At 40.0% G+C, this 17,301-nt stretch overlaps 2 protein-coding genes across 2 annotated transcripts in view; one reads left to right on the forward strand and one right to left on the reverse strand.

The window, feature by feature from the left end:
* Positions 1 to 17,301, reverse strand: part of LOC308407882 (uncharacterized protein) — a 65,955-nt gene that overhangs the window by 30,667 nt on the left and 17,987 nt on the right. The gene's annotated exons all lie outside the window — the stretch shown is intronic.
* On the forward strand, positions 8,999 to 16,821 carry LOC308407170 (zinc finger MYM-type protein 1-like). Its single transcript, XM_080898681.1, has 3 exons — positions 8,999 to 13,234; positions 13,659 to 13,773; positions 13,981 to 16,821. Exons 1-3 carry the CDS (start codon positions 11,730 to 11,732, stop codon positions 14,506 to 14,508), a joined length of 2,148 nt encoding a protein of 715 aa, XP_080754807.1. The 5' UTR covers positions 8,999 to 11,729; the 3' UTR covers positions 14,509 to 16,821.

Raw genomic sequence — 17,301 nt, forward strand, 5'->3', positions numbered from 1 at the left:
AAATAAAATAAACAATAAAAGGTGAATCAAATGGACCATTACGGCAAGGCTGGGATGGTCAATTTGGTAAAGTAAATCCGTTGGGCATCTTTCTTTGCCTTTAGACAACAATTCTGATGGCAAAAGAGCCAAACGGGACAGGCAAAAAAAAACAAAAAAAACATTCAGAGGCCTGTATCACAAAGTCCTTAATTCCCATCTGCATACACAATTAGTTGCATAAACCACGCCAAATTTACGCACTAATTAAAACCTTTAAAGTCATGATCTTTGGTTATGTGGCATATGTAGACACATTGAATTGAGAGTCCTGAGACCAATGTAATGCAACGATAGGTTAAATATTAGGCTTACCTAATAAACCTTTTACAGTTACAGTTTTTAAGTTATCACCTACCATGTTCAAAGAAAAGTAATTCAATTCAATTCAATTTTATTTATATAGCGCCAAATCACAACAAAAGTCGCCTCAAGGCGCTTCATAAGTAGTAACAAGCTGCTGTAAGTTGTTCGGTATTCATCGCATGTAGGGTTAGTCCTTATTCTTTGTGTGATGGTGAGAAAATAAATACCCTTCTGTACATCCATAATGATGATCCATCCAACAAGGACTGTTAACCTGAATGAATATCCAGACTGAATACTGACATACAAATGTACTGAAGTGCAATTGAAAAGTTATACAAGCCCAGTCCTGGCGCTGAATGAATCTTAACAAAGTAATTCAAATCTGCAAAATAACTTCTGCTACTCAACAATAGATGGGAACATACTTACCAGCTTGCTGGTTTGCGTTGATGTTATAAATGGAATGGAAACAATTCAAAAGGTTCACATTCACTGACTATGAAGTTCAGTTTTGTCTGGCATTAATGCTTAAAGATACTTTTTTTGCACTAAAGCAACATACTCTGAAATCACATCATCTTTGAAAGACACATTTGTAATGAAATTGAAAGATGTTTACGGCGCAGTCCTAAAAAGGTCATTTTTCCTTCCATCCATCTTCGTTCATTTGTTCAGTTCAAAGTTGTGGGGAGGCTGAATCCTACACAGTATCAGCTATTTTAGGGCAATAGGTGGGGTCCACCCTGGAGAGACTGCCAATCCTTTGCAAGGCTAAAAAAAAATCAAAAATATTCCACATTCACAGCCAAGGCTAATTTAGACTTACCAGATAACCTAACACATGGGAGGAAGGAGTAGTTACACAGACAGAACCCACGCAAGCACAAACTTTTTATTTTTATATGTCTTTACTCAACAAATGTGAGTAAAATGCTGTCCTCAAAGTGTCACTTGGTTTATCCTGACTCTTGGTGATTTTCTGGGGAACATAATCGCAATCAAAAAACATGAATAAGATGAAATACTTGTTTGCCATCAAAGGCTACATATGGATTCAAACAGAATGATGTGTGGACAAATATCTTAAAAAGACAACACACAGTTGTGGTGTATAAACTCTTCAGAAAAGCAGCTGACAACAGCTCTTGGTCACCAGTTGGGGGTAAAAGCTACAGATTCAGTCAGTGTAGTAAATTCACCTGTGTGATGACCTTGAAGACAAGCTTCTACTCCTACGTGCTGATTCATACTGAAAACCTGAAAAGTAAATGCTCTTTTCTTGGGAAAGAGTAGCATTCCGTAATAGTGTAGATCAGGGTCAGCAAATGATGTGTGAAGAAGGACAACCTAACAGTAAAAATCACTGTGTGTTGACAAAAGTACCTAAGGTGAACAGCATTATACATTACATGTCTGAAAAAGCCAATTATGCTCTTGGAGTCACCACCGTTCACCTTAAAGTTGAATAAACTATTGCTGAGCATTTTATTTCTAAACACGAAAGTTAAAACCATTATTTGAATTAATAAGAATATGCTGTAGCATTCATCAAGTCACACTTGTTCATGAAGTGTCACGAATTGCTTTCAGTACATAACACCTCATCATCACAGGTAATATTAATCTCACTTGATAGAATTAGTTAAGAGTGCTTCAGAATTGATTGCACATTGTCTTGAAACAAAAAGTCGCAAGTTAAAAAAAAAAAAACTATTGAAGTTGCCCTGGAAACTAATCACTCTAGACTAACTACATGGTCCATTTATAATGGAGACTGTAAATTAATGAGCCTGTTTCATATGCTTGTCATAGAAGTATGACATTAAGACATTAACCCATTATATTACTGAGATTTTCTCATCCAGTCGCCATCATTTGAAAACACCCAAGAAAAAGTTATTTTCAACCCACTGCGTCTCCAACAGTTCTGAATTTAACTTTGTCATCTCCTGTGACACAAAAGTACATATACACTGAGCTAACACTCTCCAGAGATTTCCATTTAGCCTTGCTATAATGGTAGACAGTGGTGGTAGACAGTGTATTTTTTATCTTTAGGCTTTTTGCTCAAAGGCAGCATTAAAATAACATGCGTTGAGAACAGCGGGCAACATGTCATGTGACTGTAAGAAACTAATAACATCCACATTTAAATTAGCGTATTTACCATTATGTAATGAGTTTCAGAAGTACATGCAGGCAACTGCTAGCTGCTTTCTTCTGCGCTTTGTGCTAAGATAAGCTAGCTGGCTAACTGACCTATATTTACTTTGTGGCTATAAAGGCATAATTTAGTAAAGTTTTTATTAATGTTATTAGCAAAAAAAGCCCTGAGATGGAAAAAGACAGCAACTTAACAAAGCTGCAGAAAACGTCTGTCAATTTTCCATCCATCTCAAGCCACGCATTGCATTTTCAGATAAGTTTACAGTTACCATTACCGAATTTCTATCACCTAAAACTGCCATAGCCCCTAAGCACCACTTAAGCAGTGTTTGTTTTTGATCTTGCAAAGCAAGACCACTTATAGTTCAAACAGACCTATGAATTTTAGATCTTGATGGATCACTAATGCTTCATTTAGTAGGCATTAGTGATCCATAACATAATTAGTTTTTGGATAAGGGAATAATATTTTGGTTAGGTTAGCACAAGCCTCTGGTTTAATGCTAAACTGAATAGACTGAAAACTAAATACAAGAAACTAAGCCAAAAACTATAAACAAGGAACTAAAACTAGGAAACTGGAACATAGAACTTGGAATTATAAGGAGGACGACACAACAACATGCAGAGGAAGACAGAGGACTAAATACACAAAGGAAAAAGAAGCAAAACATTGCTGGAACAGATCTAACCGATTAGACCAGGGGTGGCCAACCCGCGGCTCTCGAGCCGCATGCGGCTCTTTGCCTGGTTTCATGCGGCTCTTACGTTCATATCAAAGTTTATGTTTGTGTTTTGATTTTTTTTATGTTGTTGTTTTAAAATGTGCGCGTTCGCTTCGCTTGAGTTCAATACGGTATTTTTCATCAAATGCGCATGTGTGTGAGATGAAAATACCGCAAAGTTTCCCAGTAGGAGCAAGTTCGCCCTTAAAATGGCAGGAAAAAAATGCACAGCAAAAAGAAAATATGAAGATGAACACAGGACGTTTTTAACAGAGTGGGAGAGTTTATATTTTTTTGTTGAACGCAATGGTAAGCCATTCTGCCTTATATGTCAGACGTCATTAGCGCATTTCAAAGCTTCAAATCTTCAGCGCCACTTCAGCTCACTCCATGCTAACATCGACCAGGAATTTCCAAAAGGGACTGAACTTCGCAAGCACGAGTTGGCCACTTTGAAAAGTCAGGCAGAAAAGCAGATACAGTTTTTCCAAAAATTTACGAAGCGGTCAGAGACCATAACGCTCGCATCCTATCAGCTGGCTTGGAACATTGCACGGGCTAAAAAGCCATACAATGAAGGGGAGTTCGTTAAAAAATGCCTCAGTGATGTTGTTGGAATCTTGTCTCCTGAAAACGACAAATTAAAACGCATGGTATCAGACGTCCAACTGTCCCGCCACACTGTTGAACACAGAATATCGGACATTAACACGGCTATTGAATCACAGTTGCACTCTGACCTTCAAGCATGTGAGTATTTTAGTGTCGCATTGGATGAGAGTTGTGATATACAAGACAAGCCTCAGTTGGCAATATTTGCACGGTCTGTTTCAAACGTGTGTGTGTGTGAGACAGTGCACACAATGTTCATTGTTGAAAATGACTGGCCTGTGGTTTTAGTACTGTAGGAGTCCATTTCTGTCATTATCATGTTGGTGTGTGACATTTACAATAAATCTGGCTGAGCAGAGGTGTGTGTGTGTGTGTGTGTGTGTGTGTGTGTGTGTGTGTGTGTGTGTGTGTGTGTGTGTGTGTGTGTGTGTGAGAGAGAGAGAGAGAGAGAGGGAGAAAAGGATGGGTGATGTTCATGTGTGCCCATGCGTATGATGTGGCTCTTTGCGGTAACACAGTAAAAAAAAAGTGGCTCTTGGTCTCTGACTGGTTGGCCACCCCTGGATTAGACAGAGAGGAAGCAAAACAGAATACAATAAACACAGGACAAGGGACTATCAAAATAAAACAGGAAACACAAGAAACACACTGACAGACAGATTGGGACTGGGGAAGAACAGACATGAGAATATAACTGACTAGGGAAACAGAAAGACAACACAGTCAGGACACAGGAGATGCACAAACATAGAGACAAGGGTGACTAGATGTAACACAGGAGAGGCACAGAAACAAAACCTAAAGACCAGAGACTACAAATATAACCAGAAAATAACTAAGAGAACTAGAAATACAAATGACTACACCATGAATAACACTAAATCCTCACAAGGGTTGAAAGAGAGTGTTTAACTGCAGTCCCATATTTCAGGCTTTGGAGGCAACTGAGACCAAACTGAGGGGCTAGACCAACTGAACAACATCCATTTGAGTATTTTGGCTCAACCAGCCTTGTAAAATTAACTGGTAGGCATGGTAGGCAGGCATTGATCTCCTCTAACTGAAAAAACCTGAGTAAGGGTAGTTCTGAAAATGCTAACCTACTACACTTTAATGCCATAGACTCATGCTTTCTGTCACTGCTGACCTACTTGATTAGCTCAAGATAACAACTTTAATCTTCAAAGAAAATCAAAGTCATGCCAATATTTGTTTCAATTGATGTGTGAATAACGGGAGACGCCCAATGGTAACTGCACAAAAAAGAACACAATGTCTGAATGCGAATCTGCAACCTTTCATTTTGTTTTTTTAATCACACATTGCAGTATAATTGTACAAAGAAACCAGGGTGCACGCTTTGGTTGTCTTGGACAACCCTTTTAGATTATGAGAGATAAGAAAGCATAATGAAAGTCTGGAATCACAACAGCCCCAAGAGGGGTGGAAGGCTGCCTTCCATCAAATCTTACTTTATAATCTTACTTCATCACAATCCAAGTCATGCTTCGTTCTTAGTAACTGCTGTGACACTTCACCAACTGTACGCAGACAAAAGCGATTGTCTCACCTCAAAGTGAGAATCCCAGGTAATTTTCATAGTGGAAATAATAGGATTTTAGTCATACATAACTCCCTGTTGCTACAGTTTCTTATATTTTAAATTCTACTGAAGAATAAAGGAAAGCTGTCTATAAACATATTGTATCGCAGAGGGAAGACGGGGTTAGTTGTAAACAAAGCGCGGATGAAGGATGATCAGTACTGGAGACGACCAAGCTTCCATCCGAGGCTCACGGATGTTTTTAGGGTTTTATTTGCAGCACTGAAGATTTTATACCGGAATAGTCTAAAAGTTAGTAATAACCATAACAGCCCCATGAGGGGGTATTCGTGTTATACAACAGACAGTCAGAGGGCTCAACAACAGAGGTACATGTTGTTATTCTGAGCCATCCATGAGGCAAAAAAGGAAAAAAAAAAGAAAAAAGTTTGGGGGTTGTGACAGAAAAAAGGCCACATTGTACTGCTGCTTAAATCAAAAAGATTTATCCTCTGGGTGACATCAAAGTTTTATTTGTATTTGTTTTTTGGCCTCAGGGTGGTGCTTTAGGAAAGGTTATTGCTGCACACGTCTTTTTAAATTTTGGGATATTTTTGGATGGGACTCGTGTTTCTTTTCTGACGTGTTGCCAAGAATAATAATAAGATGACAATTTGCTCAATAAACGCACGTTTTTCATGCTATCCCCTGAGTTGCTCAATTCACCAAGAATTTGGCTGCAAAATGTGAGTACATGTTATCTAAATATATCTAGAAAATCTTAAGTGCGCGCATTAAAAAAACATGATAATAGAGTTAAACACTTTAGGAACCAAAACAGTATCAGTTCAGTATAATTAATTATTATTTTATAATTATATTTTGTTAATTATTTGTAGTGGCTGTGAAAGCTGAGTTCAGTATATTTACGTACCATGCCAAAACACCACTTTAGCTACACTGCAACCATGGGGTCTTGCAGTTAAGATAAAGCATTTGACACCATTTCACAGCAATAACACACTGTAAGCATAAATGGAGGCCAAGCCAAACAAACTGGCATTCCTTCAGCCATTATATTGCATGCTGTGAACCAGATTATTCTAGATATTTTGCTATCAACAGGGAACACCAGAACCTTGTTAGGATGTACATCTTAGCATGGATCGGTCTAAGAACTTTCCAGAAGCAACAGTTTTGATTCCTGTCTGTATTGACATATCCTCGACAACAACTCCCTGTTTTATATGCTTTGTAGATTAAAACGCATTTTTGTAAAGAACTAAAAAACATGTCAATCAAATCAAATACATTTTTCTATGATGCAACAGACTGGCAGATCTAAGTTATATTACACAAATGTAATATCCACTGGTACATTTTACGTGGTTTCTGCTTCCAGTTCAAGGTCTGTTTTCTTCTTTTGAAACTGACCTGAGAGACAGCTACAGAATAACTAAAAAAAATAACCGTTTCCTCACCTCAGAGCAGTTAATGTATTAAAAGAAAAAGGAAAAAAATAAATACATTTACTTTATTAATGTAACTGTTTTCAGTGCAAGAGCAACGCAGCAATGCCAAAGTACTTTATAGATGAAGCAGTTAGTCAGTTTATCATCAGTGAATTTTGATTAATAATTAATTAATTCTTTGTAATTTATAAATGCGTGGCTAATTAAACCCTCGACCTCGCAGTAACAAAGCGACTCTTCTGCCATGGCTGACGTTTTTCTCTAAAGGTTTGGCTCTATCTACTACATAGAAGGTTGGTCTGAAGGGTCATCTATATCACCGACTGGATCATGAAAATGGTGTGACTCATCCGGCATTAAATATTAGATTAAAGCGTTCTCTACCCCACATTTAATGTTTCTTTATCTCTTCATTAGAGTCATCCAGAGACTTTAAAATGTCATAGTGCAGCGGTCCCCAACCCCCGAGTCGCTTGGAGTCGAAGCTCGGGTGTGAAATTTATGGTTTTCAGGCTTTTTATCGTTAACTCTGTTTCCCCGGGTCTTTTCCTGCGTTGTAGTTGGCCGTCTTAGTGTGAAAGAAGTGTTTACGCGTTACCATGGTGACCAGAGAGTATTAAGGGGAAGAGAGGAGGATGTTACTCTCATTGTTGTTGGAACATTTCAGGAGGTCGCTGCTAATAAAGTTACACAATTACATAGTGAATTCGCATTTATTATTATATTTACAAAATACCACAGTTTTTGTCTTGGTTGTATAATTTTATTATGTTGTATTTATCTGCACTACCTGAAAGGCTGGTCTGTGGCGCAAAACAGGTTGGTGACCGCTGTCATAGTGCACAAATTTCTGATGCATGCCTCAGTTTCCTCTGATGGGGTTTAAAGCAATGTATTTCTACCCTTTAGTCGTGCATGAAACCATTTTTAGTCTGAATATTTTGCAGCTATAGAGTTTACTTTTAGATTTCTTTACACAGATGGGCTGCTCTTAAAGCTTGATGAGCCGACTCCTCTGGAAAAACCACTGCACATTCCAGTGTTCCAAACCTGCTTCTGGTGCTTTTCAGAATCAGAATCAGAATACTTTATTGATCCCTGGGGGAAATTATTTTTTGTTACAGTGCTCCATTTTAAACCAACATTAAGACAAGACAGACAATACGCTAACTAAGAATAGTACAATATATACATATATATACATACATACATACATAAGTCACTTATAAATAAATATTTGGAAAAGAAACATGTGTAGTTGTAGCAGCAAACAGTGTGTTAAGTGGATGCGTTGTACAGGGAGATGGCCACAGGCAGGAATGATTTCCTGTGTCGTTCAGTGGTGCTTTTCGGTAATCTCAGTCTCTCACTGAACGTGCTCCTGTGACTGACCAACATGTCATGGAGTGGGTGGGAGGTGTTATCCAACATTGTCTTTATCTTGGACAGCATCCGCCTCTCCGACACCACCTTGAGGGAGTCCAGCTCCATCCCCACAACATTGCTGGCCTTACGGATCAGTTTATTAAGTCTGTTGGCATCTGCGACCCTCAGCCTGCTCCCCCAGCATGCAACAGCATAGAGGATCGCACTGGCCACCACAGACTCATAGAAAATCCTCAGCATTTTCTGGCAGATGTTGAAGGACCTCAGTCGCCTCAAAAAATAGAGACGACTCTGGCCCTTCCTGTAAAGTGCTGTGGTGTTTTTAGCCCAGTCCAGTTTATTGTCAATGTGTACTCCAAGGTATTTATAGTCCTCCACAATGTCAACACTGACCCCCTGGATTGAAACAGGGGTCAAGTGTTTCCTGGTCTTCCTGAAGTCCACGATCAGTTCCTTGGTCTTTGCCACGTTGAGCTGCAGATGATTCTGCTCACACCACGTGACAAAGGAGTCGACCACAGCCCGGTACTCTGTCTCATCATCCCTGCTGATGCATCCAACCACCGCAGAGTCATCAGAAAACTTCTGAAGATGGCAGGTCTCTGTGCAGTGGCTGAAGTCTGTGGTGTAGAGGGTGAAGAGGAAGGGGGAGAGGACAGTCCCCTGTGGTGCCCCTGTGTTGCTAATCACCTTGTCAGACACACACTGTGGGAGACGTACATATTGTGGTCTTCCTGTCAGGTAATCAACAATCTAGGACACCAGAGAAGCATCCACCTGCATCGCTGCTAACTTATCACCCAGGAGGGTCGGCCTGATGGTGTTGAAAGCACTGGAAAAGTCAAAAAACATGACCCTCACAGTGCTCGCCGGCTGGTCCAGATGGGTGTAGACACGATTGAGCAGGTAGATGATGGCGTCCTCTGTTCCGAGACAAGGCTGATGAGCGAACTGAAGGGGATCCAGATGTGGTCTTACTATGGGTCGCAGCTGGTCCAGGATGAGCCTTTCCAGGGTCTTCATGATGTGGGAGGTCAGTGCCACGGGCCTGTAATCCTGGGGGCCACTGGGACGAGGCGTCTTTGGTACAGGGACGAGGCATGATGTCTTCCACATCACCAGTACCCTCTGCAGACTCAGACTCAGCATAAACAGTTTATGAAAGACTCCACACAGCTGGGGGGCACAGGCCTTGAGGACAAGGGGACTCACTCCGTCTGGTCCAGCAGACTTGCCTGAGTGAAGTCTCCTCATTTGCATCTCAAAATAATATTTCATAATATTTCCAGCTTCTCCTCGATTTGATTCTCTGCTGTGTCAGCATCTTGAAATTTCACACTCCTACCAATTATATATATTTCTTTGTCTCTATACTCACAACTTATCGAATCAGGATGTAGTCTGGGGGGCAAGGGGGTTTTTGATCGTGCCATCTATAGGTGGAGTCCTATGCAGGTATTATACCCTTAAAAATGTGATTATTTAATATAAACTGATTTTAAACACACCTCCTTCATTGTCAGTGACCTTTATTTCCCAGGTTAACAAGGACTGTTTTAGATAAACCAGTAAAATTGGATGTCTGCACCTTCTTTGTTCAAATTATTGTCATGTTAATCTAAATACAAATGAAAAGGCTATACAAAGTCAGTGATTCAGCCAAAAAAAAATAAAAAATCTGGTAAGAGTGGCTTGCTTGCTCTTCTTCTGAATACAGATTGAACAACAGCAAAAAGCTTTTCAGCAGAGCTATATTGTGGCTCAGGCTCATCCAAGGCTCTCTGGGGATGGCTGGGCCAGAGAAGGAAGCAGCGGCAGCAGCCTGAAACTAAACTCCATCTATCACACTTAAAAAGCTGCCCACCTCCACGTAGCCACAAATATGCCAGGAGATGTTGGGGGATTATAGAGGGATTTTGCAGCGAGATAAAGCTGTGAATAACCATTGGCTTGTTGTTTTCCATTAAAAGAAGCCGATATTGTTTAAGGTTAATTACTGACTTGGGGACATGGTTCAAAAGAATACAAGTCCCTGCATAATTGTGGGGTATATTAACCAACTGATTTGTCTCAGACAGGGTACATTTTGAAGAGAAGCGACTTAAGGTAAGTCTGATAAAAGAAAAGGCAGCACACTGAGGACAAAATGAATCAGAATAAGATTAGAGAAGCAGTTTTTCCCCCTCATTTAAAGTCTGATAATTTTACACTGATTAGCCATAATGCACATGTAAAGTACACTTAGTCAGATTTTGTTTCCGTCTCACTCATGCCACTTAAAAAATGCTTGCAGGGGATCTTTTATGGCCTCTGTGTCCTGATTTATTCCTGCACAACTTCCAATACCATAAAGACGAATTCAAAAGGAACCAAAGCTTCCCAAAAGAGCTCTATACTGCGACAAGATGATCAGTACTGGTTTACCCATCAGAGGTTTAAATGTTTTGGTGTGCATGATGTGTGCATGGCCTTGCTGATACTAGGGCTGCTCGATTATGGCAAAAATGATAATCACGATTATTTTCACTGAAATTGAGATCACGATTATTTGACGATATTTATTTCGTCCGCCAGAGCTTATATTATTTTTTTACATGCTGTAGTGCCATTTGTGGGAGCATTTCAAGTTGCTATACATCAATACAACTGTTATAGCCCATATTTTAAAAATGTGTATGCATTAAGTCCATAGTAACTACATTAATTGCAAAAAAGTGCAATAAACTACAAAAAAATTGAAAATCGTTTTTGTTTTTACATATATTTCTACTTGGAGAAATTTAAGAGGTTTATCCCTCAAAACTTTAAATACAAAAAAGTTGCAAAAAATAGTTTCCCACCACAGGAAATTTATTTTGAGTGTCTTCATAGTTTTATTTTTGGAGATACAGCAATTTTTATATACTGCAGGAAAAACAAAAAAACAATCCTATGATGCAAATTTGCAAAGAATGTGCATGTGCATCAAAATAAACTATTTCCAGCAGTGCAATTCGAGTTCTAAGGCCTACAAGTAAAAAACTACATTTTCCGCAAAAATGACGTCACTTGCGATAGTTCACGTTGCAGTGGCGGCTGGCCCATAGGGGGCGCTCGGGCTCCGCCCCCCCAAATGTGGAGGAGTAAAAATATATATTTTTAAAAAATTCATCAATGATAGTTTTACTATGTGTGTGCCCATATACAGCCAGGCGTATTTTAACATTTTCACCAGCTGACTCATTAAAGTTCAACCAACAAACGGTGTTTTTCTTCTTCTGGGGCGCTCGTCAAAGCGCCCTTGATATGCAGCGAAATAGCCTATCATTAAATGGTTGCCAGGGGAAAATAATAAATATTTGACCTATCAGCGTCGCTGAATTAAATGGTTTGGGGGCGCTTAAAATTGCGCCCCTGCAGAAAACGCGCGAAGATTTGCTGTTCTAGAATTTTACCTCAGTCAGTAGCCTAAGTGAGCTATAAGGTCAGAGAGAGACGATGGCAGCGGTATTGTTAACGGTTGAGGCACAGCCTCCCCCAAATTCGGTTAGATCGCTTCTAACCTACCCTTTTGCCAGAAGGACAATGGCAGAAAAACTGCAAGTTAAAGAGTTGGGACCTGACAAGCCCGAAATTCAACTAACCCAGGCAACGAAGGAGAAGTCAAAAGCATACAACAGGACTTTTTGTCGGAGTTGGTTCCAGCGCAAGTCGTGGCTGACAGGCTGTGGAACAGCTAATGCACTTTTTTGTTTCCCGTGCATACTGTTCAAAAGTGACAAGTGTGATTTGACGTGGACACAATCTGGACAAACCGACTTAAAGCACCTCTCCGAACGAATCAAGAAACATGAAAGCTCACGAGTTCATATGGACAACAGTGTAAAGCTAGCTGTGCTAGGGAAAACTAGCATAGCGGCGCAGCTAGATGATGGACATCGGATTGCTTTAAGAAGGCACAACGAAGAGGTAGATAAAAACCGTCATATTTTATCTAAAATCATCGATTGTATTAAGTTTTGTGGTGCTTTTGAGCTAGCAATGCGGGGACATGATGAAAGTGATTCCTCAGACAATCCAGGGATTTTTAGAGGTTTAGTCGACTTGATGGCATCAATTGATCACGACTTGAGGCAACACCTTGAAAATGCTACTGTATTTAAAGGCACCTCGAAAACAGTCCAGAACGAGATCCTGGATTGCATGTTGGCAGTTCTGAGAGAAAGGATCGTGGAAGAAGTAAAGGCAGCGAAGTTTTTAGCCATTCAAGCTGATGAAACCACTGACATTTCTACACACTGTCAGTTAGTCATGGTGCTAAGATACATTGACCAACGAAACCGTATTCAAGAGCGTTTTTTTGAATTCATCAAGCTAGCCAGTGCCTTATCGGAGAGGCTGCGCTTCATCCTCCCCCAGGGACAAGAGAGAAAGTTGATCGCCCAGGCCTACGATGGGGCCGCTGTAATGAGGGGTACCACTGGAGGAGTGCAGCGTAAGATACAGGACATTTATGCTAACGCTCACTACGTACATTGTTATGCCCATCAGTTAAACCTGGTAATGCAACAAGCAACCTCCCACATCCCTCAAATCAGTCACTTTTTTTCCGACATAGCAGGATTCGCTTCTTTTTTTACTAAATCGAGCAAGAGGACTGCAGTGCTTGACGAGGTGGTGGCGCACCGACTTCCAAGTGCATCGGCAACCCGTTGGAACTTCAACAGTCGTGCTGTGAATACAGTGTATGAACATAAAGACGATCTGGTGAGGTGTTTTCAGACCATCCGTAACAGTGAAGGATTTGATGCCCCTACAAAGAGAGATGCCGGTGGTTTCGTGAGAATGCTGGAAGACGAAGCTTTCTGTTTTTTCCTGGCCTTGTTTCACAAGATAATGCCACATGTAGACATGCTGTATAACCACCTACAGAAGAGAAACATCGATTCTGTCACCATCGCAGGGATCACCCAGACATTCATCAGCCGCATGCAGGCTATCAGGTAGGCATAAAAGCATAAATATGTAACCTAGAATAAATGTTAATTATCTATGCATAGATTCTATCAAATTCTCTGCATATATTCTGTGTTCTGTGACTTAAATGTTTAATGGAATTCAGATAATTTTGATTTATATCAGCCTTTGAAGTAATTTTATGAAAAATATTTGATTAAGTATATTTGATGAAGTATATTCCCAGTAATGATTTGATGTAGCCTATACCATAGGCTATTTCCTGAAATTATGGCCAGGGCCTTTATTTACTTGCACTGGTTTTCCCCCAGCCATTAAACCAGGTCCGGTTATTAATTAAATCCGGTAATTCCCGGTAATTAGAACACAACCTTTGTTTGGTTTGTGTTTGGTTAATATATCCCTATTCAGTTTTCAGAAGCCATTAATGAAACTTATGTATTGGATCAGGGAGGCACTTCCTAATCTGGTTGTGGATGAGGAGTACAGGGGACCTGTTCAAGACCCACCCACAAAGAGACGGAGAACATTGGGGGAAGACAGGCAACACCATTTGGCACTGGAGGTAAGCACTAGCTGCTTGGTCTGATTTAAATCGGATCATCAGATAAAATCTAATGACGATGCTGTCAGATGTCATTTGATATAGTGGTCATGACTGTTTTGTTTTGTTATGGACAGATTTTTTTTTTCAGAATAATGATTAACATGAGACATGTGCCAAAGTCTTACCACTGAATCTAACTCTTACCAATTATATATTATTGGATAGGTGTGCGACACCATTATGAGCCATGCCAAGGAGAGGTTTTCTTTCACCAAGCACCTTGTCAGCGCCACTCTGTTGCAAGGAGACTTGTTCCAACAACACAGCAAAAATTTTCCAGATGCAGCACTACAAACCACAGTGGAAGCCTATCCCTCATTGGACAAAGCCAGACTTAAAACAGAACTGTCCCTGATCTACGACAACGAGGAGTTTCAGAGTTGTAGTGGTGCGCTGGCGCTCTATCAGGTTCTGATGGAAAACAACCTTCAAGACACATTCACCGAAACTGTAAGTCTTCTTAACATCCTCATCACCACACCAATGACAACATCAGAATCGGAGAGGTGTTTCTCTACTTTAAAGAGGATAAAAACTTTCCTGAGAAACAATATGGCTCAGGATCGGCTCAACGCTCTGGCTATGCTGTCCATAGAGAAAAAACTCACACAAGAACTTCCTGATTTCAACACCAGGGTCATCGAGAAATTTGCCACTCAGAAAGACAGACGAGCAAAGTTCTTGTACAAATAAGAACCCTTAACCATATTTACTCTCTTTCTCCATCCCTCTCTCTTTCTCTCTTTAGCCCACCCCCCCAATCAGTTTACAGTTGTTGTTTTCAATAGTTATTTTTCATTCATTCAAAAAAAAAAAAAAAAAATCTGTTCATGTTCATTTTTACAAATCTATACAAATGGCCAGAATATGGTTGTTCATTTTTACAAATCTATACAAATGGCCAGAATATGGTTGTTCATTTTAAATTTAAATTAAAATTGTGTTGTTTGATGTACTCATTAAATGGGTCATTTTAGTCGATATCATAAAAATTGCCCCCCCTGAGATTTTTTTCAGGAGCCGCCACTGTCACGTTGACATCTTTTTCAATGTGGGAAGTGTTAAGAACAGCTGGTCGGATCGGCAAAGCGTGTTTCTGGAATATTATGTTTTTGTTCCTGCAAGCTCTTTTTATGCAATTTTTGCAAAGCTATATGTGGAAGGAAACCGTGACCGAGGACAAGCTGATGGCATAAGATGTAAGTACAACTCCTCTGGTTTCATATGGAAAAAAAATTATTGTGCTAGCTTAGCGTTCAGGTTCTACAGGGATTTAAAAATAGTTACACAAAACGAGCATGCTGCTCTGACCGGCTTTAAAGGTTTAACAATAACAATGTATTGAATAATGACTTTAAAAAATAATATAAAATAGTGTGCAAATACTGATAACAGTGCAAATGTTTGCAATATAAGAAATAAATGAAAAATGTGAACTTTGCAGTGTTGCTCTGTGGTGCAGCTACGACACCATAGCAAAGTTTACACACTGTGTCTACTTGATCCACGTCTGACTCCGCGAAGCCATAATGTTTCCACAACACTTAAGTTTTTGTTTTTTTTTACCTCTCTTTTCAACCAACGGCAGTCCACTCCTCTCCAAATAACTTCTGCTTAGCTTTCCGAGCTTCCCTCGGGTCCTCTTAATTGTTGTGACGCGTGTTCGAAATGCAGAGCAGTGCGCTTGATTTGCCACATGGAGCAGCGCGAGAGTAAAGCATGAGGGAGGGGCTAATAATCGGCTCAGTCATTTTTAATGATCGTTGAAAGCCCAGATCGTAATCGTGATTAAAATTCGATTAATTGAGCAGCCCTAGCTGATACTAAGATTATAAGTACAGGATTACTTAAAAACCCTTAAAATAAAAAATGTTGAAGGCAAAAGAAAAGATTTATTGCACCCTTTTTGTATTTCTTTTTTGAGGAGGGGCAATAAACCTGTTCAAAGAAACCACAGTTAACTTTTGTGAAATTGTTGACCATCAATCCCTCTGGCAAAATGATTAGAAAGCACTGGACCTGTATTTATCTACGAAGGCAGGGGACGCAAATCAATTAGTTAAATGATAAGCATGTCTTAAAGCCATAAAGGCCCGAGCGACCTGTAATTTTCTGCTTCTAAATTCAGACGCAATTAAAGTTATTATATTTTCGCCCCATTACATTTAGAAAGCCAGGTGTCCTACCAGATAGATACTCAAGACGACATTACCTTGGCCTCCAGAACAGATGTCCTTTAACGTGCATATTAAGCAAATTAAAGAAAATCTCCAGGGCCACCGTCCTTCATTGGCTCAATATTGTCTAACTTAGGAACATCCTGCCTCAAAGTGATGCTGAAAAACTATTCCAAGCATTAGTTATTTCTAGACTGGACTACTGTAATACCTCATTATTAGGAAATGCTCCAGGGTGAGCACTAAAGGAAATTAGAAAGAGAGATCACATTTCTGCCACACTAGCTTCTATTCACTGAATCTCTTTAAGATCCAGAATAGAATTCAATATCATTCTCCTCACAAAGTCCTGAATGAACAAGCTTCACCATACCCTAAAGACTTCACATTAATATATTATCCAATTAGCGCACTTCGTTTACAGATGGCAAGCTTACTTGTGGTTCCTGGAGCTTTTAGAAGTACATTTGAAGGCACAGTCTTCAAGTGTTAGGCTACTCTCCTGTAAAACCAGTTCTCAATTTAGGTTCAGGAGACTGATACCCTCTCTGCTTTTAAGACTGGGCTTAAAATTTCCTTTTTGATAAGTTTTACTGCCAGAATCAGGTGACCCTGAACCATCCTTTAATATTCTGATATTGGCCCAAGCTGCCAGGGGACCTCCCAGCACCTCTCCTTCACTCGCTTCTCTTTAACTCATCATTCATTTATATGCTACTAATACATTAACCTTGTAACTTTTCTCTACTGTAGTCTGTGTCATGTCCCCCCTTCTCTCTGTATATACCTGTTCCTTTTTGCAGATATCTCTGGCTCTGGTAGAGCTACATGTTCCTGGCCTGCACTTACTGGTCCCAGTAGCCTGCCAAGAATATCAGCTTATATTTGAATAACAGCTGATGTCAGTAATTGTCCCACATATTTACTTGCTAACTGCTGAGCATCAAGCGTGCCTCCCGCTAGATTCATTTATTTAAGCAAAACTAAGAACACTTTTACTGCTCCAAAACTGCATTAAGAAGGTAAGTTGCAGCCAGAAGTTCAATAACAGAACATCACTCGGGTTCTGATCAGGCAGGCCATACATCCCAATCACGCCTCTCCAAGACTCACTGCTATTGCCTACATGAGCATTGAACTCTCCCATTGGGTGATGGAGCACGTGGAACAGCTTCCAGCAGCTTCAAATATGCTGGGGTCTCTAAGCTGTTGTTTTCGAGCATAAGCACAAACAACAGTGAGAAATCGATCCCCAACCAGAAGGTACAATAAAGCAACCCTCTCGTCCACGTGCAAAAATCCAAATGTA

This window comes from Rhamphochromis sp. 'chilingali' (assembly GCF_963969265.1).
Source record: "Rhamphochromis sp. 'chilingali' genome assembly, chromosome: 12".
Lineage (NCBI taxonomy): Eukaryota > Metazoa > Chordata > Actinopteri > Cichliformes > Cichlidae > Rhamphochromis > Rhamphochromis sp. 'chilingali'.